Raw genomic sequence first — 24,664 nt, forward strand, 5'->3', positions numbered from 1 at the left:
TTGAGTATGAACAGTTTAAAAAGGGCAAAGAATCTGCAGAAGTTTGCAGTAGTATGTGTGTGAGTCCAGTTTTCTGTGGTCGGTGTCAGATGTGGGAGGTCCTGGAGTCCCCCGGCATCCTGGATGGCCACATCTGCACCCGGTGCATCGAGATGCAACTCCTAAGGACCGTGTTAGAGAACTGGAGCTGCAGCTCGATGACCCTCATCTGGTCACGGAGAGTGAGGAGGTGATAGAGAGGAGTTATAGGCAGGTGGTCACACTGGGGCCACGGGAGACAGACAAGTGAGTCACAGTCAGGAGGGGTAGGGGGAAGAGTCAGGTTCTAGAGAGTACCCCTGTGGCTGTACTCTTTGACAGTAAGTACTCCTGTTTGAGTACTGTTGGGGGGGACAGCCTACCTGGGGGAAGCGACAGTGACCGTGTCTCTGGCACAGAGTCTGGTCCTGTGGCTCAGAAGGGTAGGGAAAGGAAGAGGAAGGCAGCAGTGATAGGGGACTCTATAGTCAGGGGTTCAGACAGGTGATTCTGTGGATGCAGGAAAGAAACTTGGATAGTAGTTTGCCTCCCAGGTGCCAGGGTCCGGGATGTCTCTGATCACGTCCAAGCTATCCTGACGTGGGAGGGAGAACAGCCAGAGGTCATGGTACATATTGGTATCAATGACATAGGTAGGAAAAGGGAAGAGGTCCTGAAAGAAGACTACAGGGAGTAAGGGAGGAAGTTGAAAAGCAGGACCTCGAAGGTAGTAATCTCAGGATTACTGCCTGTGCCACACGACAGTGAGAATAGGAATAGAACGAGGTGGAGGTTAAATGCGTGGCTGAGGGATTGGAACAGGGAGGCATGGATTCAGATTTCTGGATCATTGGGACCTCTTTTGGGGCGGGTGTGACCTGTACAAAAAAGACGGGTTGCACTTGAATCCCAGGGGGACCAATATCCTGGCGGGCAGGTTTGATAGAGCTGTTGGAGAGGGTTTAAACTAGTTTGGCAAGGGGGTGGGAATCAGAATGTGAGTGCAGGGATTAAGGTAGAAGGACAAGGGCATGATGCTAAGAGTTCTGAGTTGATGAGGAAGGACAGGCAGCGGACAGAACGTAATTGTAGCCAGTTAAAGGGATTGAAATGTGTCTATTTCAATGCTAGGAGTATTAGGAACCAAGAGGATGAACTTAGAACATGCATTAGTACGTGGAACTATGATGTTGTGGCCGTTACTGAAACTTGGTTGGAGGAAGGGCAGGATTGGATGATGCAGGTCCTGATGTTCAGGTGTTTTAAAAGGAATAGGATGGGAGGTAGAAAAGGGGGGGAGTGGCATTGCTGGTCAGGGATAGTATCACGGCTATAGAAAGGGAGGACACTGCAGAAGGAGTGTCCACGGTGTCAGTCTGGGTGGAAGTCAGAAATAGGAAGGGATCAATCACTGTGCTGGGAGTAGTCTGTAGGCCCCCAGATAGCCCTCAGGACACCGAGGAGCAGATAGGCAGATTTTAGAATGGTGCAGGAAATACAGGGTAGTAGTTATGGGTGATTTCAACTTCCCTCATACTGACTGGCACCTCCTGAGTGCAAGGGGGATAGATTGGGCTGAATTTGTCAGGTGTGTTCAAGAAGGATTCCTAACACAGTATGTGGACCAGCCGACGAGAGGAGAGGCTATACTGGATCTAGTTCTGGGCAATGAACCTGGTCAGGTCACAGACCTCTTGGTGGGGGAGCATTTTGGTGAGAGTGACCACAACTCCCTTAGCTTCAGCATAGCTATGGAAAGGGATAAAATCAGACGAAATGGTAAAGTGCTTAACTGGGGAAGGACTAACTTAGAAGGGATGAGGCAGGAACTAGCGAGAGTAAATTGGAAACAGATGTTCAAAGGGGAAAGCACAGAAGTAATGTGGGAGAAGTTTAGGGACCACTTGAGCTGGGTTCAGGATAGGTTTGTCCCACTGAGGCAAGGACAAAATGGTTGGAAAAGGGAACTGTGACTGACAAAACGTGAGGCAACTCGTCAAGAGGAAAAAGGAAGCATATGTTAGATATAAGAAGCAGGAAGTAGGAGGGGCTTATGAGAAATATAGGGTAGCCAGGAAGGAGCTGAAGAAAGGACATAGGAGAGCTCAAAGGGGGCATGAGAAGGCCTTTGCAAGTAGGATTAAGGAGAACCCCAAGGCATTCTATGCGTATGTGAAGAATAGGAGGATGACGAGAACGAAGGTGGGACCGCTAAAGGATAAAGAGGGCAACATGTGCCTGGAAGCAGAGGAGGTTGGGGAGGTCCTAAATGAATACTTCAGTATTCACAAGTGAAAAGGATCTTGATCAGGATGAGGTCGAAGTAGAGTGGGCCTGTGTGCTGGACAGTGTGGAGATTAAGGAAGAAGAAGTGCTGGATCTTCTTAAAAACATTAAGATTGATATGATACACCTCAGGTTGTTGTGGGAATTGAGAGAAGAGATCGCAGGATCTTTAGCTATGATCTTTGAATCCTCTTTGGCTGCAGGGGAAGTGCTGGAGGACTGGAGAATGGCAAATGTAGTTCCCTTGTTTAAAATAGGTAATAGGGAGAAACCTGGGAACTATAGACCGGTGAGTCTTACGTCGGTGGTGTGCAAACTACTGGAAAGGATTCTTAAGGATAGGATCTACGAGCATTTGGAGAAGTACAGTCTACTCATGGGTAGTCAACATGGCTTTGTGAAGGGATGATCATGCCTCACAAGCCTGATTGAGTTTTTTGAAGAGGTAACAAAAGAAATTGATGAGGGTAGGGCAGTGGATGTGGTCTACATGGACTTTAGCAAAGCATTTTACAAGGTCCCTCATGAGAGACTCATCCAGAAAGTCATGAGGCATGGGATAAGTGGAACCTTGGCTGTCTGGATAAAAAATAGGCTTAAAGGAAGAAAGCAGAGGGTAGTTGTGGAAGGAAAGTATTCTGCCTGGAGGTCGGTGACTAGTGGAGTGCCACAGGGATCTGTCCTGGGACCCCTGCTATTTGTGATTTTTATAAATGACCTGGATGTAGAGGCAGAAGGATGGGTGAGTAAGTTTGTGGATGACACGAAGATTGGAGGAGTTGTGGATGGAGCTGTAGGTTGTTGAAGGTTACAAGAGGATATAGACAGGCTGCAGAGTTGGGCAGAAAAATGGCAGATGGAGTTCAATCCAGATAAGTGTGAGGTGATGCATTTTAGAAGGACAAACCAGAAGACAAACAGGATTAACGGTCAGTTACTTAAGAGTGTGAATGAACAAAGGGACCTTGGGGTTCAAATCCATACATCTCTCAAGGTCACTGCACAGGTTGATAGGGTCGTTAAAAGAAGGCCTATGGGATGCTAGGCTTCATTAACAGGGGGGATTGAGTTCAAGAGTAGAGAAGTCATGTTGCAACTCTACAAATCTCTGGTGAGACCGCACTTAGAGTATTGTGTTCAGTTCTGGTCACCTCATTATAGGGAGGATGTGGAAGCTATGGAGAGGGTGCAGAGGAGATTTACCAGGATGTTGCCTGGTTTGGAGAACAAGTCATATGGAAGCAAGGTTAGCAGAGCTGGGACTTTTCTCTTTGGGACGTAGAAGAATGAGAGGGGACTTGATAGAGGTCTACAAGATTATGAGAGGCATAGACAGGGTGGATAGTCAGTACCTGTTTCCCAGGGCACCAATAGCAAACACCAGAGGGCATATGTACAAAATGAAGGGAGGGAAGTTTAGGGGAGACATCAGGGTTAAGTTTTTTACATAGAGGGTTGTGAGTGCCTGGAATGACTTGCCAGGGATGGTGGTGGAGGCTAAAACATTAAGGATATTTAAGAGCCTCTTGGACAGGCACATGGATGAAAGAAAAATGGAGGGTTATGGGGTAGTGTGGGTTTAGTATTTTTTTAAAGGATTATATGGGTCGGCACAACATGGAGGACTGAAGGGCCTGTACTGTGCTGTAGTGTTCTATGGTTCTATGATGGAACAAAGGGGGCATACTCAGTCAGGAAAAGAAGGGCATAAAGAAAGGTCCTAGGTCAGATGAGCTGTGGCAGAGGCAGAGTTGGGGTATCTTGCAGAAGTTATTTGTCTTAATGATGCTACTTGGATTTTGGTGCCGGAGATTAGCACTATCCATTCAGATCACGCATACACATTGGTAATGTAACAAGTTGGCACTTATCAATTAAAAATTCCAATAGGAACTAGCAGGGTTCTGTTCATGATCTCTTTGGGTGGGTGAGACTGGCAATGTAGCTTTGAGAGCTTCCAGAAACAAGTTATATGTAAGGGGAATTGAAGTTGTCAAATGGTCAGAGCAGAGTAAAATATAATTAGAGAGCTCATCATTTCCCAAGGTGGATAATTTGGATTCATTCAACAGAGATGTTTGTGGATGATTGAATCAGTTGTTGAAAGTGACAGGTCAACTCAATTGTACATAGCAAACTTTCTTGAGCTTTATGTCTTTGCTATGTTGGATGTCATCTTTGTTCACTTAAATCATCAAATTATTGACATTGAATTAATATTAATAGTGCACATAAAAATATTATTCAATGAACATTTTGAAGTGAACAGATAAATGTAGCAAATATGTGCAATAATTATATTTCATTGCACCAACCATTACATGGTTTACATTGACATTATGGTAATGAGGGAACATTCAGGCAGAAAACAAGAATTGGTTTAGTCGAAACTTTCTGCTTATTCAGCCATTTTAGTCGTAATAAGTTTTGTTATCTGATTTACGTTGTTTATGCAGCAGATACATAAATTTTGTTTTGTACATCACCAATAATCTTTTACAATAAGTCCATTTTGTTAATTATTAATCTGGCTGGACATTATCCATCTGCTTACAAGAAGTATTCACCCTGTCCCCTTGGAAATTTTCATGTTTTAATGTTTTCATGACAACATAATGATGTTTTGAGTAGGAAGTGAATTGTGTTGTTGAATTTTTCAACTGTACGGTCTGGTATGAATTCATTAGGATCAGGTCGTATTCCTCAACTGGGATTCTATTAAAATTCATATTGTGCTGTTGACATATTTAAACTGAAATAGCGTATTAAAGCATTTTGTAAACGTAATACCAAAGATCTGCATTTAAACAATGAGAGAAAGAGAGGGATTAGTTCAGATGGGATGTTAAAGGGTATGGGGAGTAGAATAAAGTGGAGAGTGGGAGAAGGTGAGGCAGGATTGTAAATAAACTGAGGAACCTTCATTGGGAAAAAAATGAGAACTCGATGTATTATAGAAGTTGCAGAATGGCCTTGCCAGACACTTAACAAGCATGATCTGCTGTGCAACCCATGAGGAGGTAGAGGACCAAAGGTAATCACTGAGCCTGCTTGGATGGGACATTCTCAATTTTCAGAAACCAGCCACAAGAATCACACTAAATGACCCTGGGACAACATTATCAGCAGAGAAGGTCAGCTGGGCTGGGGTTGAAGTTTGCAGTGGGAGCGGTAGTAGGTGCCTGGAGGGAGCGAGACCGGTCATTTGATCCAACATCTACTTCATCTCACTTTCCAATGTGAGTGAAGGCCCTGCCACCTTTGATTATGTGTCAGGCCAGTCTCTTGCCTGGTTTAGCCCACCAGCATCAAATGCCTGGCCTTTGTACAGACTGAGTTGTACAGACAACCACTCTGGTTGCCATTGCTGGTAGGGCTGAAGAAAAAAGCATTTATTTACAAATGTAATGTAGTAGTTACTGGAACCAAAAGCATAGGGTTGGCTCCTTGTAATGTTAAAGCATTCCTCTGCTATTAAGCTCTCTGTCAGTGAGTACAAGAGTAAATTCAACTAAAAACTGGCTAGAGTGCATATGTCCCAATTTATCATTTGAAAGGTGTGCTGTGGGCAGAGCTACAACCAGTGTTATCCATAAAATTCAATAGGTTCATAAAACTGCACGTGCCCCACTTGGTTATTATGACACTTTTAGGTACGTAGTTGGGGAGGGTATGGAGGGCTATGAAATGGGTGCAGGTCAATGGGACTAGGCAGATTAATAGTTTGGCATGGACTAGATGTGCCAAATGATCTGTTTCTGCGTTATAGTGTTTAATAACTCGATGACCTAGTAACTGTGGCTCTGCAGGTGCAGAGGCAATTCAAAGATGGGTCCCAAACTAATTTAGTCATTGTGGAATTTACAAAAAAAAAAATCCTTTCATGATTCTTGTGCAGTGTGGTTACAATTTCTTTCTTTATAAAACACAAGTTCCTGAAAAGATTTGCCCCATTTGAAGCCAAACTGGAAATTGAGATTAAAAGAAAGTAACGAAATAGCCAATCTTTGCCAATTCAGTGGCTGTCCTTTCTGCTCTTGTGAAAAAGTGGAATTTCCTATCAGTTTTAGTTTGCATGCAAATGAGGTGCAAATAATGTGTTCCATTTTCCTGTTCCATCATGGGTAAAGTCCTCCCCACCATTGAGCACATCTACACAGAGCATTGTCGCAGAAAAGCAGCATCCATCATCAGAGATCCCCACCAACCAGGTCATGCTTTCTTTTTGTAACTCCCATCAGAAAGAAGGTGCAGGAGCCTCAGGACTCTCACCACTAGGTTCAGGGACAGTTATTACCCCTCAACCATCAGGCTCCTGAAACGGGGGATAACTTCACTCAACCTCACTTGCCCCATCACTGAATTGTTCCCACAAACAATGAACTCACTTTCAAGAACTCTTCATTTTATGTTCCTGATATTTATCGTTTATTAATTTTTTTTGGTAGTTGCACACTGGCTATGCACCCTGTTGATGCAGTCTTTCATTGATTCTATTATGGTTATTAGACTTATTGAGTATGCCCACAAGAAAATGAATCTCAGGGTTGTATATGCTGACATATATATACACTTTGATAATAAATTTACTTTGAACTTTGAATTTCACTTGCACTAGTGCCATTCCGTACTTCCGAAGATTTGACATTCAAGATTGCTGTGCACTTTACAAAACTTGAAAGGACTTTATAGCCTAGCAGTGATATTCTTAGTTTTAGTTTCTATATAATTTTCTTTTTTTTTAAGAGTGGCTACATCCACAATCACACCAATGGATGGTTACTTCAATAAGCAGCAGCATTTTATGACATTTAAAAAAAATCTACTGATACTCAAAATCGACAATTACCGGACTGCAGACTGAGGTCTTGAGTGCAGTTTTCCATTAAGAAAGAGGAAGCAAGGAAGCATGCTGGGCTGCAAGTAAGGTTGAAATGCAGAGATTTTAGACCTCTACTCATGACTATCCTTCTGGTGAATGTACAGTTTTTAGAAAATAAAATTGAAGAAATCGGAAGAAGATTGCTGTACCAGAGGGACATCAGGGAGTGCTGTGCAAGTTATTTCATGGAAACATGGCCCTCCCCGCAATTTCGGACACAGTGCTGCAGCTGGATGGTCTCGTTCACTGTATAGACAGGACTGTTCAGTCTTGTAAAAACAGAGGAAGTGGAGTATGCTTTATAATTAACACATCATGGTGCATGTACATGGTGATTCTGTCTTAGTTCTGCTCACCCAACCTGGAACATCTAATAGTCAGATGTTGTCCATTTTATCAGCCGAGGGAGTTTTCCACGATCATCCTGGTAGTGATGTACATTTCACCTCAGGCCAGCGTAAGGCCGGCACTAGAGGAGCTAAGCTCCAGAATCAGCAGGCACAAAATAATGCATCCTGATGCCTTCCCATTCATTGGGGATTTCAACCAGACCATCTTGAAGAAGTTTCTGAACAACTTGCACCAATGTATCACCTGAAAGAACCAGAGGAGTCAACACACTTCACTACTGTTATACCACTGTCAAGGACACATACTCTATCATTCCATATCCACACTTTGGAAAGTTCGATCACCTGGCTGTGCTTCTACTCCCAGTGAATAGGTAGAGACTAAAGACTGCAGCACCAGTAGTAAGGACCAAGAAGATATGGTCAAGGGAGGCAGAGGAACGCTTACAGGACTGCTTTGAGTTAGTGGACTGGACAGTATTCATGGATTCATCTTGAAATCTGAATTAGTATGCCACAGTTGTCACCGACTTCGTCAAAACCTGTGTGGATGAGTGTGTGCCTTTGAGAACATACTGGGCATACCCAAATCATGGTCGTGGATGAACCAGGAGATTCGTAGATTTGCGGAAGGTTAGAGTTTTGTTATTCAAGACCGATGATCCAGAACTCTGCAAGAAGTCCAGGCATGACCTTCGGAAGGCTATCTTAAGAGCAAAAATCAATTCCGATTGAGGCTAGAAACAGAATCGAATGCACATCAGCTCTGGCAGGGTTTGCAGGCCATAACTTCCTACAAAGTGAAACCTAGCATTATGAATGGCAGTGATGCTTTACTCCCAGATGAGCTCAATGCCTTTTATGTAGGCTTTGAAAGGGAGAATCCCTGCAGCATCTGATGACTCTGAAATCTCTGTCTCGGGGGCTGATGTCATAACATCTTTCAAGAGGATGAACCCTCTGAAGGTGTCGGGCCTGATGGTGTACCTGGTAGAACTCTGAAGACCTCTGCAAATCAGTACCGGTGCACTCAAGGATGCATGCTTGGCCCACTACTCGACTCTCTGTACACGCACAACTGTGTGGTTAGGCGCAGCTCAAATGTCATTTATAAATTTGCCAATGACATAATTATTGTTGGAAGAATTTCAGGTGGTGATGAGGAGGTATACAGGAGTGAGATAGATCAGTTGGTTGAGGAGTGTAGCAGCAACAACCTTGCATTCAATGCCAATAAAACCAAGGAATTGATTGTGGACTTAAGAAGGAGAAGCCAAGGGAACCATCTTTCTATTTCTCATCAAGAGATCAGAACTGGAAAGGGTGAGCAGTTTCAAGTTCCTGGGTTTCAACATCTCTGAGGATCTATCCTGGGCCCAAGATATTGATTCAATTACAAAGAGGGCACACTAGCAGCTATATTTCATTATGAGTTTGAGGGGAATTGGTATGCCACCAAAGACAATTGGAATTATCTACAGAGCATTCTAACTTGTTGCATCACCATGTGGTACTGAGGGGTCAGAGCAGAGCATTGGAAGAAGTTTCAGAAAGTTGTGAACTCAGCCATCTCCATCATGGGCACTAGCCTTCCAGCATTCGGGACACTGTCAAAAGGCAATGCCTCCCCATCATTCAAGATATGCCCTCTTCTCATTGCTACCATCAACCATCAAGGATGAGATACAGAAGCCTGGAGACACACACTCAATGTTTCAAGAACAGTTTCTTCCCATCCACCATCAGATTTCTGAATGGACAATGCACCCATGAATTAAGTGCTTTTTCCCTCTTTTTTGGACTACTTATTTCATTTTTATATATACTTACTGTCATTTATAGTTATTTTATTACTATGTATTGTAATGTGTTACTGTTGCAAAGGAAGAAATTTCACATTTGACAGTGATATTAAACCTGATTCTAATTCTGCTTTCGGGCTGTGATTTTGTGATTTTGAATGAGGTTCCCATAGGAATGTCCTCGCTGTCTCTTATTTTTGAAGCGAGGGGGATAAGAAACACAACTGGAATGCCAGATCAAATCAAACTCTTTTCCCAGCCACTGATTTTCGTATGTCAGAGATGAGTGTACTCATTATGGAAGGCAATTTATGCTTGATTGCATTTGATGTAAGTGTGTTTGTGCATCTGAACCAGCTAGTCTCAATATATTCTTCTCCCAACTATGCCAAGGTGATAAGCAATCAGTGTATGTCAAAGTGAAGCTAATAATACTGATTCGTAGTTCAGATTTATTTATCACATGTACATGGAAACGTACAGTGAAATTTCTCATTTGTATTATCAGCCAAAACACCCAAGGTTGTCCTGGGGATAGCCCGAAAACAAGCTAATATTTGCAGGCCCTGGCATGTCATGCAGGCTGTGAGGTTGGGGAGCTGTAAAATATCAGTCTATATCATCGTATCAGGTCATCTCTAGTATTATCTGCTACAAAAGCTGTTCTCTTCTCATTGATCGCATCAGGAAAAATGTACAGAAACCTCAGGATATTCACTACCAGGTTCAGGAACAGTTATTACCCCTCATACATCAAGCTCATGAACCAGTGGGGATATCTTGATTCAATTTCACTTGCCGCATCACTGAACTGTTCTTTCAACCTATGGACTCACTTTCAGGGACTCTTCATCTCATGTTCTCAATGTCCATTGTTTATTTTTTTTGTATCTGTGCAGTTTGTTGTCTTTTGCACACTGGCTGTTCGTCAGTTCTGTCTGCGTGGTCTTTCATTGATTCTTTTATGGTTCTTGGATTTACAGAGTATGCCCACAAGAAAATGAATCACAAGGTTGTATAGTACTGTGGCAAAAGTCTTAGGTACATATGTATTGCCAGGGTGCTAAGACTATTTGTCAATGTGGAATGGAGAGTGAGTTTATTAATCTGGTAGAAGCAACTGACATTGTGAATGACGAGTATGAGAGTGCCACAGGAGGGGTGTGGGACAGGTGGCAAAGGAGAAATGCTAGGTGTGGGGGATGGTGCAGGTGCAGATGCACCTAGCCCTGAGACATCAGGCAGGGTCACTTGATTCCAAACAATTGATTTATTGATCATTACAGAACATCTTACTGGTGCTTCCCGCTCCCTCCCCCTCCCTTCCCCTTTTCCCAACTATTATTTCCTTCTCCCCGCCCCCTTCACACTCTCATTCCACAATAGAGACAGGCTCTTCATTCTGTGGAACTGAAGTTTCTGCCACTGATCATGGGGCAAGCTGTAGTCAGTGAAAGTGATTTCCTCCTGTTCCACATACCTCGCAGTGTGCTTTCTCATCCCATCAGCTTTGGGCTGCAATTGAAGTGTGTCTTTAAAAGCACTGTTCATCTCCATGAGAATGACACAGCAACTATCATCTATGAAAAGTCCATGTTAATTTAAACACAAAATAAAAAGGAGTGAACTACAATAACAATTTCTTAAGGCAAGATGGTGCGGTTTCATTTTTTTTAAATGGCGGACCTGGTATAGGAGGTATGCAAAGAGCCTCCAAAAAATGCCTGAAGTTCAGTGTTACTACCAAGCTTAATACAGACTGAGAACTGTAACAGAGTTTTAGTAATGTTGTAATAAATTCATTGTTACATAAGAGAGATGAAATGGTGCATAGGGGTTTTAAACCTATGGTCAAATATCTGGCTTTAGGAAATAAATTGATTTTAAAAATAAGCCGTTCATTTGCTTCTTAGTATTCAAAACTCTTCAATTCCAAGTTAAAAGTAATTCTGCACACAATAAGATGAATAAACATAAATTTAAAAATGGAATAGTTTTTCAAAAAATTTGTAAAATGAAATTTTACTTTGCAGATGATGTGCTGAGTAAAGATGCTGGGGAATGTGTAATCTGTTTGGAGGAGCTTCTGCAAGGAGACACGATAGCTCGACTTCCTTGTCTGTGTATCTACCACAAAAGGTAAGTAGCCTCTACAGTATGCATATTAAGTACTGAATTTAGTACCTTGGATGATGCTAGTTTTTTTGCATCTTTGAGTGATTTTAATGGCCACAAATATTGAGTTTATCTAAAACGTAATTAAAAAGCTAATGATCCCATGTGGGATGATGAGACTTCATGTCTATAGCACTGATTTTCATTTTTGGGGTTGATAATGAAGTGAGTCACAGAGCCATAAATCATAACCATATAACAATCACAGCACGGAAACAGGCCATTCCGGCCCTCCTAGTCCGTGCCGAACTCTTAATCTCACCTAGTCCCACCTACCCGCACGCAGCCCATAACCCTCCACTCCTTTCCTGTCCATATACCTATCCAATTTTACCTTAAATGACACAACTGAACTGGCCTCTACTACTTCTACAGGAAGCTCATTCCACACAGCTATCACTCTCTGAGTAAAGAAATACCCCCTCGTGTTTCCCTTAAACTTTTGCCCCCTAACTCTCAAATCATGTCCTCTCGTTTGAATCTCCCCTACTCTCAATGGAAACAGCCTATTCACGTCAACTCTATCTATCCCTCTCAAAATTTTAAGTACCTCGATCAAATCCCCCCTCAACCTTCTACGCTCCAATGAATAGAGACCTAATTTGTTGAAAGAGGGTGGTGTGACAAGTATGTCTGATCACAGGCAATCCCAACATTATAGCAAGTTGGAGGGGTTGGGATTGTATTCCTAGAAAACAAACAATATCACATTTTTTAAACTGCATTGTTGCAGTATACTTACTTACATTTTTCCCCAGATAAATTCTGTGCGAATGAATCCTATGAACTTGTGAATTCTGTGGGGGTGGTTTTCTGTAACTTTAAAGCCATAATTCATGGGTCACCTGCATTGATCATTGTGGGAACACAAAATCCATTTTATCATGTCACAGGTTTTTTTCTTAATTTGCATGGAAGCAATTACTTGGAAGTCAAATTATTTATGTTATAGGTATCTTTAACAGAGTACACTCATGATGGCATGGTTTTCTTTCTGTAGATGTATGACTGTTGTGGCAATTAATCAAATTAAATTAAATGAATGAATTGAGGTATGATTAAGGTTTTCTAATCCCTAACCAAACAGATGGGCCATCATTAATGTTTGAACACAAGATGGTGTTTTATAGGGGTATTTTTAGATATTTGGGTCTCATTTAGTCACTGTGGCTTCTTTTCTTTCTGTAATGGATTGTTTATCTAATTAGATACTTTGAATACAGCACAAGCATTGTTTGATATATGGTAAACAAGCTGGCTAATGCAACATGTAATGATAATATTTCAGATCATAGTTAGCTTACCAAGTACGCTTTTGGATTTACGTAGGCATCAGCGCTGGACTTCGGGGCGAGAGGTCCCGAGTTCGAATCTGGCCGGCTCCCTTGCATTCTCTCCATCCGTGCCTGGGTTGAGTGTTAAGCTAGCAACTCGACCTTGTAAAAAAAAAAGGCCTGGAGAGGGGTGGGCTCCGCCAGGTTTCAAATGGCCAAGACGTGCTGTACAATGAGCAATCACCAAAAAGATCAGTGCAAAAAGCTTGTCATGATGGCGCCCTGATGACTCCACCAGGAGTTAAGGGAGCGCGTGCACGCACACACACACTCCCTCCCTCTCTCTCTCTCTCTCTCTCTCTCTCACACACACACTCCCTCTCTCTCTCTCTCTCACACACACACACACACTCACACTCACACACCCCACCCTGCATTAGTGTTTCTGAATGTGATGTACACATACGACCTTATGCTGAAGGATAAGGTGATAATGCTTTGTAATTTTTCCCACTACATTAGTATGGAACATTCTCAGCTCAGAAGCTGATCAGAAGTAAATTTAGCCATGTTTATACCATTGGGCATAATCTAAACCATAAATCAGAGCATCTGGTTACAAGAGTAAGGTGATAATCATGAGCAGCCTTGTGTATAGAATGAGCAAGGCAAATTAGCAATAATGCATAAGAGGGATTCATGGAATGTCTGTGGAATGATTTTCTAGATTAATGACTTGAGGAACTGATTGAGAAGAAGCTGGGTTTTAACCTAGTGTTGTGTAATAAGAAAAGGTTAATTAATAATCTTGCAGTTAAGGAGCCTTCAGGGAAGAGTGATCATAATATAACATTTTATATAAAGGTTGAAAATGATTTAGTACAATATTGAAATTAGGGCCCTAATTTGTAAGCAAAACAGATTGTGAAGGTATTAGGTATGATTCATTGTGGCCAACAATGTTAAGAGTGTAGAATGGATCAAAGGAAAAGGCTAATCATTTTGTCAGAAGAAATTGTAATCCTAACCATTCAGAAAATTTCGGAATTCAGCAAAGGATCTAGTGAGAAACTTAGATCAGACTATAAATGGCCTCTACATTCCAGGGGTTTAGTGTTCCTAGAAAAAGGTCAGTGTCATGATTTTCTGTAATGTGAAGTTTCATCATATGCACATGCATCAATAAACATGAGTTGAAAAAAAGGTAATTATTTTGCATGTAAATCCCATGAGAGTAAATTTTATTCTGTATCTCAATCTTTTTGGGTCGTGATTTGTGAATTGTGTAAAGGCAAATTTCTGTCATCCAAATAGCTGAGATGCACTGGCCACTTGTATAAAAGGTTTTGTGCATATGTAAATGATAATGATTAGTAGAGATTAATGTGGATATTCTGTAGACTGAGACATGAGATATTATTTTGGGGAAAATAAGCAAATATAAGAGAAGATAAGTAAATATATTTATTTTTGGTCTGACTTCATGGAGCACAAAACCCTCCAGCAGTTATTGAGAACCAATGGCCTAGAGCAAGTAAAAGTAAATTACCGTAGTATGATCAAAATAATTACAATAAAAATAAAAGTGGTCAAAAGTCAATGAATTTCCAGGATTTGATGACCTGCATCCAAAAATTTGAGGAAGAGATAATGGTCATGAAAAAGTTAATATATCATTCAACATTCTATAAGCTCGAGAATTCTTCATGTATTTATAACTACTCAAGAAAAGAACAGGAAGTGTAAAAGTAGATTGTAGAGAAGTTGGAACAACACAAGTAGGAAGGCAATGCTAAAATTTATTACGGAGGATGAGGATTTAAAAAGGTAACAAAAGGATTGGGCAGAGTCAAAATGGATTCATAGAAGTGAAATCATGTTTCGACAAATTATTTGAATTTTCTTGATGCTGTAGCTAGCACAATGTATAAGAGTGAATCAGTTGATGCAGTGAGTATTTATTTTCAGGACTTTCAATAAGATGCAACTAAACACAATTAGAGTGCACAGTACTGGGGATATTATACTCAGGTCAATTAATACTAAGAGTAAGAGTTAATACTAAGAGTAAGAATTAATATATTATTTCGGGTTGGGAGGTATGACTTGTGCTTGCTGCAGGGATCATTCTGGGTTCCCCACTACTCATAATCTACATCAATGACAGATGAAAGGGCCAAGGGCAGTATATCCAGATTTGCTAAACATACATACGTGGGTGGCAGTGTGGGCTGTGATGTTCAGGGCGATACAAAAAGCAACGTGAATGGGCAGGAATACGGCAGTTGAAATATGATGACGAAAAATAAGAGTTCATCTATTTTAGTACAAAAGGTACAAAAACCGGTATCTTTTAAATGACATAAGATTGACAGGTATTGTCATTCAGAGGCGCAAGTGTTCTTTGTACACAAACCACTGAAAGTTCATTTGAAAGTACAACAAGCAAGTTGGAAGCCAAATAATAAATTGGCCTTTATTGAAAAAGTATTTGAGTGTAAGAATAAAGATGTTTTACTGCAAATGAATAAGGTACCGGTGAAATACACTGGGAATATTATATACTACTTAATCTTATTACCCAAGGAACAATGATAAAGGGTATTCATTGAAGGATTACCAGGTTAATTCCTGGAATGGAGGGGAGTTGATGTAGGGAAAGAGATTAAGCAGACTGAGCCCAAACTCCCTAGACTTCAGAAGAGGTAATCTCATTGACATATACAGATTTTATTTGATGGGGCTTGATAGGATCGATGCAGGGGTGATGTATCCCATGTCTGAGTTGTCCAGAGCTGGGGTAACAGTCTCAAAATAAGGACTCAACTGTTCAGAATGTAGATGAAGAGATTTCTTTACCTGGAGGATGGTAAATCCTACGCAGCAACATGCTCACAAAGAGGTTGTGGAGTTGTTGCTGAGGTTATTTAAGATGTCAACCAGTAGCTTTTGAATATGAAGGGAATAAATGGACATGTTTGCAATGTCACGGAATGGCAATGGGACAGGAATGGCAGAATTATCTACTGCTGCTTTTGTTTCTTATGCTTGTATCTAGGTGATGTATTTTCACCAGAACGATCGTCTAATTGCCCAGTCACTAAAAATCAGCACTTGCATATCAACATCTCATTTTATATGCAGTTTTGTGTTCTTTCTCAAAAAGTAATTCACAATATGTGCATACATTAACAAAGACAGTATTAAGAAGTTCAGTTGCTTTAAAAACTATTTTTGTGTATACCTTTGAGATGTAGTCCCTTGCCTCTGTGTTAACCAACTCAAGGAACTGCATCAATTATGAAAACTGAAACTTTTTGTCTTTTTGACTACTAGACAAGTAAATGGAGGAATTTAAGATGGGGTGATATATGGGAGGCAGGGTTTAAGGGTCGGCACAACATTGTGGGCTGAAGGGCCTGTACTGTGCTGTACTATTCTATGTTCTGTGCTCATTTATGCTGAATTGTGTTCTGTTTAGTGCTATAGACTTGCATCCATTGAATTGAGTTCAACTTTAGAAAATCGGCCAGCAGAAGTTGCTTACTTTTTCTTCATTGTTTTAGACCTATATCAATGCAATAACTTAAAACAACTGCTATTTAATATTGAGAGTTCCAAGTGAGAATGCCTATTTCCAATTGCAAACAGGAACTGAATGGCTGATAAAGAGCTACTTGATTTCTGTTTGCTTCTTGGAATAAAACTAGATTTAGAAAATTTCAAAAGAATCCAAATGTGTTATACCCTTCCTCTAAAATTAGTGTTATATTTTTCAAGTCATTTAATTCAATAAAAAGGAAAACATTTTGATTGCATTTATTTAATTATGTGTGACCAAGCTCTGCAGCTGTCTTTAATGTAAATACTGTGATTTTTATGTAGAGCAACTAGTTTTCAGACAAATCTGAATAAAATTAAATCAAAAAGAGGTTGCATAGTGTTCTGGAATGCTGAAAGTTAGTTGGACGTTATGCTGGATATGTGCATGTGATTTCCCCACATTGTTAAGTTACAAGTGGTATAATCAGAGTGAGAAAGTGTTCATTTTGGTATATTAAAGGAGATTTCCTCAGACAGGAGAACTGAGGAGCAAAGGTTTGGGTAGAGAGGTGAAGTGAGGGCAAGGATAGAAATAAAGCCCAGTTACATATGAGTACTACTTCATTTTTAATTGAGAAATGTCTCTTGCTTGTAAGTGGATATATTTGTTTATTTAATATGCTTTTCCTTTCTGTATCTCTGTTTTTCAGAGGTTGCTTCAGATTTTGATCAGATCCTGCATTGCATGCTCAGACTAGGACACTGTGTTTGAGGCAACTAGTTATAGATTTTGCTTATTCTCATGTTTCCAAATTGGGCTCGGGCCACAATGTAACATGCATTACTAGACCAGCTCTTGTGGCAAATGAGACACTAAGACAGAACGAAACATAGTACTGTGGATACTGGAAATATGCAAAAAAAAAACTAAAAATGCTGTAAACGCCTTGCAGCTTAGGCAGGGTATGTCAAAATGTTGAAAATAGGCACGCCCATGCTTATGGGGTATCAGCAATTTTAGCTACAAAGAACTATCAGGAATAGTGTTTGCGCTCATAGAGTGTGCTTTGCTTTTCTTGCCCTATTATAGAAAGTCCAAAAATCAAGTGAATCAGAATAGAAATAATTATAATATTATGAGCACTGACACCTGTGAATCTGAAAGGAAACTAGGGGGTGAGGAAATGGCAGTTTGAGAAGTTAGTTATTTTGCCCACCGTTGGAATTCTTGTCCCTGAAATTATTGTTCAGAAAGCTATTTTTTATGATCATTGGTCTGGTAGGCTTTGATTCACCCCATTATTCACCTTGACTATTCAGATACCATCCTGTTGGAATACAGCACTAAAGAAGCATGGATTAGATCTTCGTGTTAATTACAAGACAATGCAGAAAAATAAATCCTCAAATCTTGCTTTAGAACTGGTCACTATAGAAAAAGCCATCAAAATGATTATAAAATCTGGAGACTTGAAATGAGCCACTTTTTCAGGATTGTTGAGGGCATGAGGTACATAAAATCAAGTAGCAGTTTCAGTACTTGTGCAGCGCAAATGACATGCATTCATTTCTCTTCAGCTATCTTTTGGGGATACTCCAGTTCCCAGTTCTACCTTTGTACTCTCTCAGATTACTTAAAATTAAGACTCTGTGGCTTAATGAACGGAGATAAAAAATCTTTTTCCCCCAGTAAAGCTGTGAATTCCGTGCAGAAGCAGACAAAGAGCTCTGTAAGGCTGCGTAGACAGGATTTCCTAAATCATGAACTGTTGAACTTTTTCCCTTGCTCCTCTATTATTGAAGTTCTAACTGGAATATTTTGTTCATTATCTTGAAACCTAGTTCCAGGTATTGATGATGTGCATGTTTTTAACAGTATTGTTCTGCTTTTGAAATTATCCAAAATCCTGTAGACAAATTTCTTTCCACAAAGCCCCATGCCAATTCTGGGTAGGCGGCAGCACAATCTCATTAAATGCTGCACCAGTCAATACAGTTTTAAGCTTAGATGGACAGTTGTTCAGAATTTAAACAAAAATAAAGTTTATCTTCTGAGCAAAATTTCCCATAATACAGGACTGAGCGGAAAAAAAAGGTTGATATAATTCCTTCAGCTGGTTAGTAAAAATGAGATAAGGTTGTATTACATTGCAGAAATCGCTGGCTAAAAATAAAAATACAACAATCTTTCTGTATTCTGTTGTCAAATCTGTCTTTCAAACATGACTGGCATTAAATGTGAATTTTTAATGTTTAAAAGTAACATTTTCCATATTTGATGAGAACATTGATTAATTGTGCATAGAAAAGCTTTACTAGTGTATATGAAAAATAAACTCGGGCTTCCAGTCAGGTACAGGTATTGGTTATAACCGATGTTTCAAGGATGATGCCTGGACATGTCCAGTCCACTGGTATTTATATGCCTGTATCCCTGCTATTCATTTAGTCCTCATCCAATCAGGTTTCCACTCTCCCACCTTGTTTAAAATCGAATTTCAGTTCTTATTTAGAGCGAGACCTTCATCTTTGTTAAAATTCTTTTCCTCTAATTTTATTTCAATGGCTTCCTTTACCAGACAGTCCCAAAAACCATTGGTGTGGCACAGTAGTTTTGTGCTATTAAAGTCAATCCTATGGCCATTGTGAATGAAATGTTTTGCTACCACCAATATTGCCAGGCAACCATTGAAATAAAACTAGAGGAGAAGAATTTTAACAAAGATGAAGGTAAGTAAGAAATGGAATTCGATGGAATTATGATGTCGCTTGTTTAGGCAGAAATGGCCCACCTGAAACAACAGCTGCCTGTCAGCTTTGAACCTGCAGTGTTGGTGTGTTAGTTAATCTTCTCCATTAAATTGCTGTTATATAAAAAAGTATTGACAGGGTTCACACTGAGAAGTTGCTGCTTACATGAAAACTGGGCCCAAACCAAGTAAGCCTCACTGCACAAATTGACCTATATTAATGAATATAACAGTCCTGCTTGGTGGCACAGTAGTATCAGCACCGGACTCCGGAGCGAAGGTTGCCGAGTTCGAATCCAGGTCAGGCTGAGTGTCGAGCTAGCAACTCGGCCTGGTAAAAACAAGAATAACTTGCTATGGAAACACCGTCAAAAGACGGTGCCCCAATAACTCCATTGCTGAGTTAAGGGCTATTCTTCTTCTATGAACTATAACAGATAGCTGAGAATTTTTTCAAGCTTATAATTTTTATGGAAATTTTTATAGTTGCCTGAGGTTTATTGCCATTGGTTAACATCTTTAAATCCATTAATTGGATTATTAGCTTGTAATCACAACCAACCAATTCTCAACAATAGCAGAGTTCCTTATGTTATCACTATCTAATTAACAGCTCAAATGCAGCTTTCAGTTGACATTGCTGATAACTGCACTGATATTGCAGGTCTATCAATATGAATGTAAGATCCACAGATCTGTTTCTAATTTTTTTCTTACATTAACTAGGAAAACCCAGAGGATGTAGAAGGGTTAAAGTGCCCTTAATTGCACAGGGTGGAGTGAAGCAGAATGGGCAGAAGTGGAATTGCTTAATTTAATATCTAATCATTTAAATTCCACCAATTACTATCATCTTACGTTTGCATAGCATCTTTAGCAAACAAAAATGTCTTAACACTGAATATTAAGGCAAAAAATATTGGCAGAAACCTAGAAAAATTAGACACATCTGGAAGTTCAGTTGGGTAATGCATGTTTTGTTTTGAAGAGTGCTGTAGTATTAAAGCTGATTACGTGTACAGTTATGAGGTGTTGTAAAACTGACACACATTGAAACATTTGATTGTGGCCTACTGAATGTGCCATACATCCAAAGCATACAATGGGCATGACACCATCATTCATTAGATGCATCCTTTGAAAATGATTTGCTTGTAAGTAATTAATACTGAGTGTGGGTCATGGTCAAGAAATTAGGTTGGCACTACAGGAACAAGGCTGTGATCTGCTATTTAAATATATCATCACTTCTTGGGGTACCAACTAGAGCACAGCTCAAAAGACTCAATCCCACCAAACATTGAAATTTCACAGATTCTTCAATCTTCTAAACATTTATGAGATGAAGCGCTGTACCTGATAACTAAGTAAGTTCTCTTGATGTGATCTCACTAGGCATCATGCACAAGGGGCTGAAAACATGGACTTTATTATAGGGAAGTCTGAGGAGAAGTGGGGAATGCCTTTGTTAAGAAGTCTAACTCAAGCTGCAATCAGGAAATTTTTCTTGCCTCCATTTGTCTGTTGAGAGGTGGATCCTGAGGCTGACTTCCAAAATCTAATTCTAGGCAGACCTGCTACAAAGCACACCCTAGCCAGTTCACTTCACCCCAACTTTAAAAGTCACTATTGCACCAATACTTCTAGTTGGAACTGGTTAATAATCACCTTAAATTACAATCAGCAGTATTTTGCTGCAGATATAAAATTAAGAATCCTGTATACTTCATATCAGCAGGTAGTGTAGTTGCAAAGATTTGCCCTGATTATAGATTTTAGAAGATTCAGTAACTGACACACTGACACCTTTGCAGGGTGTTTAGTGCCATGTAGTGTGATGTTAGTTAACACAGGTTAGTTTTATTGTTTACAAGACTGCTGTGCTTTCTGGTTGTTAGTACATACTAATGGAAAAAAAGTTACAATTGACACCTCTTAAATCTCAAACCAGGTTTATTTGTTGAAATAATTACGGATGTTATTTTGACAAACTATTATCTGTTCTTCAATCAACTCCATTTTAGTATACTTTTTGTACCCTAAGTATCAAGACCTGGAATTGGCAAGTAAAAGCTTAATTATGTAGGTAAGGTTAAAGACAATCTTAAAGGTGGTATACAATCATTGGTATTAGTAGATCTTTATCAATGAAGAATGAAGTCCATTTATACACCACCACCCACCACCTTTAAGATTGTCCTTAACCTTACCTATGTAATTGATAAAGAATTTCTAAGGAACCAGATCAAAAGCAGTTAAATGTTGTGGACTATTTTTTTTACCAGCTCTTCTTCACCAAAGGAAGCAATTGTGGAAAATAAGTCATCTGCTTTTTTTTTTAAACCATCTTGGTATGTTTGTTAAATTGTTTCTTCAAATTATGTAACCATGAACCTACAGAATAAGCTTATTTGATACCAGTGTAAGTAATTAGATAATTAGACACTTATCTTGAAAGTACCAAACAGTTTCAGACCCCCAAATGACACTGAAGAACTTCAGATCTCTCCAAGCAATGGCAGCATTAAACATAAAGACTAATGTGTGCAAATCACTGTTCATCAGTAGATGTTACATTAAAGTTAATAGTGTGTAAAGTCATTCCCAGCAAATTCCTTCCATTTTTCCCATAAAGACTTGTGTAATTCTTTTTGTAATAATGTATAAATTATTAGATATAGGTTGTGAGAACTATAGAATTAGGCATTTCCTTCTGTGTAAGCTGTGCAGTCTAACATCTCCATGGTTGACTTTCTGGGCGTTTTTGTAATAATGAAATAAATTAGAGGCAGGGTGTACTGCAAACTGGAACAAAAGTTGAAGGGTTTTTTTTAAAAATCATCTCCCTTTTGAAAGTTTTCATAACCCGTCAAGGTTATCTGCAGCTGCGTTTGGACGTGCTCTTAGTGGTGCAGTGCAATGCAAATCAGTAGGGACTGCTTTGTGTGTCTGCCAAAGAAGTGAGGAGAAGTGGAGCAAAGAGAAACAGGTGTGGAATTTCAGCCTTGTGGATACATCAGTCTGGAAATTCCTCCGTGCATTAAAGCAGCTTTGTCGATCACCCTAATGTTTTGTGAAAGTGGCATAAAGAATGGGAGCTTTAGGTGCTTATATCATGATGTATCTATGCTTCAAAATCTAGCTGCCAAACACCTGCTAAGTAACTGTGTCAGTGGTGAGGTTCACAGACCACTCCCATTTCTCCCATTGTGAGTTTCAGTGCACTGTATACTTTTAATATTTTGGAAGTCTCACTGCTATCGTCTTGGAATCCATTAAGTGTGATCCTTCACTGATTCTTCCCTCATAGAACCTTTAGTTTAAAAATACAAAATATTTTCCAACCTTACTATGTCATCATTTATTAATAAGATTCAAAGTTCTGAAATCAGGGACAGTGGTTAAATTCCCTATTAACTTTAATGTCAAAAAAAATTCCTTCACCTGATATTAACATTACCATTTAATGCCTACTTCTTATTACCCTTGAGAAAGTAGTGGTGCACACTTCCTTTAAGTCCTGTAATCTGTATAGAGAAAATACACTGTTAGTGAGCTCTAAATTAAACTAATAGCATGGCAATATATTCCAATTCAAGATGCTTTATCACTTGGAGATGAGCTCATGAGTGTTGTTCTCCAGTACCTATTGCCTTTACCATCTCCGTAGTAGAGGCCATAGATTTGCAAGGAACTATTAAAAGATCTGTTGCTGCATTGCATCTGGACAGTGGTCCATATGGAGCGACAATAGACAGTAGGTGCAGGAGTAGGCCATTCGGCCCTTCTAGCCAGCACCACCATTCACTGTGATCATGGCTGATCATACACAATCAGTACCCCGTTCCTGCACTCTCCCCATATCCCTTGACTCCGCTATCTATAAGAGCTCTATCTAACTCTCTCTTGAATGCATCCAGAGACTTGGCCTCCACTGCCTTCTGGGGCAGAGCATTCCACATATCCATCACTCTCTGGGTGAAAAAGTTTTTCCACATCTCTGTTTTAAATGGCCTACCCCTTATTCTTAAACTGTGGCCTCAAGTTCTGGACTCACCCATCAGCGGGAACATGCTTCCTGCCTCCAGTGTGTCCAATCCCTTAATAATCTTATATGTTTCAATCAGATCTCCTCTTATCCTTCTAAATTCCAGTGTATACAAGCCCAGTCGCTCCAACATATGACAGTCCCGCATTCCAGGAATTAACCTTGTGAACCTACGCTGCACTCCCTCAATAGCAAGAATGTCCTTCCTCAAATTTGGAGACCAAAACTGCACACAATACTGCAGGTGGGGTCTCACCAGGGCCCTGTACAGCTGCAGAAGGACCTCTTTACTCCTATACTCAATTCCTATTGTTATAAAAGCCAACATGCCATTAGCTTTCTTCACTGCCTGCTGTACCTGCATGCTTGCTTTCATTGACCGATGTACAAGAACACTTAGATCTTGTTGTACTTCCCCTTTTCCTAACTTGACTCCATTTAGATAGTAATCTGCCTTCCTGTTCTTGCCACCAAAGTGGATAACCTCACATTTATCCACATTAAACTGCATCTGCCATACATTTTCCCACTCACCCAACCTGTCCAAGTCACCCTGCATTCTCATAACATCCTCCTGACATTTCACACTGCCACCCAGCTTTGTGTCATCAGCAAATTTGCTAATGTTACTTTTAATCCCTTCATCTAAATCATTAATGTATATTGTAAACAGCTGCAGTCCCAGCACCGAACCTTGCGGTACCCCGCTGGTCACAGCCTGCCATTCCGAAAGGGACCCGTTAATCACTACTCTTTGTTTCCTGTCAGCCAGCCAATTTTCAATCCATGTCAGTACTCTGCCCCCAATACAATGTGTTGATGGTAGAAGTGGAAGTGACTGTGACCAAATTACAGAGCTATCAGTTCAGTGAGAGATTCCTTATCTCTTGCTGCAGCATGTTCCTTTGCTGCTTAGCATTCAAGCCATCATTTTTTTTCTCATGGTTTCAGTGGGCTGATATCTCATTTTAGGGACATAAGGCATGATTCTGAGCTTGTTCTGCTGAACTTATTTGAGGCAGGGTTAGTTCTGTGACAATGCTGGTGATTAAGTGAAAGCTATGCTGTGTTAATGGGTTTTAGAACATAGACTAGTACAGCACAGTACAGGCCCTTCGGCCCACAATGTTGTGTCGATCCTTAAACCCTGTCTCCCATATATCCCCCCACCTTAAATTCCTCCATATACCTGTCTAGTAGTCTCTTAAATTTCACTAGTGTATCTGCCTCCACCACAGACTCAGGCAGTGCATTCCACACACCAACTACTCTCTGAGTAAAAAACCGTCTTCTAATATCCCCCTTGAACTTTCCATCCCTTACCTTAAAGCCATGTCTTCTTGTATTGAGCAGTGGTGCCTTGGGGAAGAGGCGCTGGCTGTCCACTCTATCTATTCCTCTTAATATCTTGTACACCTCTATCATGTCTCCTCTCATCCTCCTCCTCTCCAAAGAGTAAAGCCCTAGCTCCCTTAATCTCTGATCATAATGCATGCTCTTTAAACCAGGCAGCATTCTGGTAAATCTCCTCTGTAC

General features: G+C 40.2%; 1 protein-coding gene across 1 annotated transcript in view; it reads left to right on the forward strand.

Moving 5' to 3' along the window:
* znrf1 (zinc and ring finger 1) overlaps positions 1-24,664 on the forward strand; it is a 249,110-nt gene that overhangs the window by 179,308 nt on the left and 45,138 nt on the right. The window contains exon 3 of the mRNA XM_073069807.1: positions 11,372-11,477. Coding sequence (XP_072925908.1) covers positions 11,372-11,477 — 106 coding nt within the window. The remainder of the gene's footprint in view (positions 1-11,371; positions 11,478-24,664) is intronic.

Source organism: Hemitrygon akajei, chromosome 17, assembly GCF_048418815.1.
Source record: "Hemitrygon akajei chromosome 17, sHemAka1.3, whole genome shotgun sequence".
NCBI classification, from domain to species: domain Eukaryota; kingdom Metazoa; phylum Chordata; class Chondrichthyes; order Myliobatiformes; family Dasyatidae; genus Hemitrygon; species Hemitrygon akajei.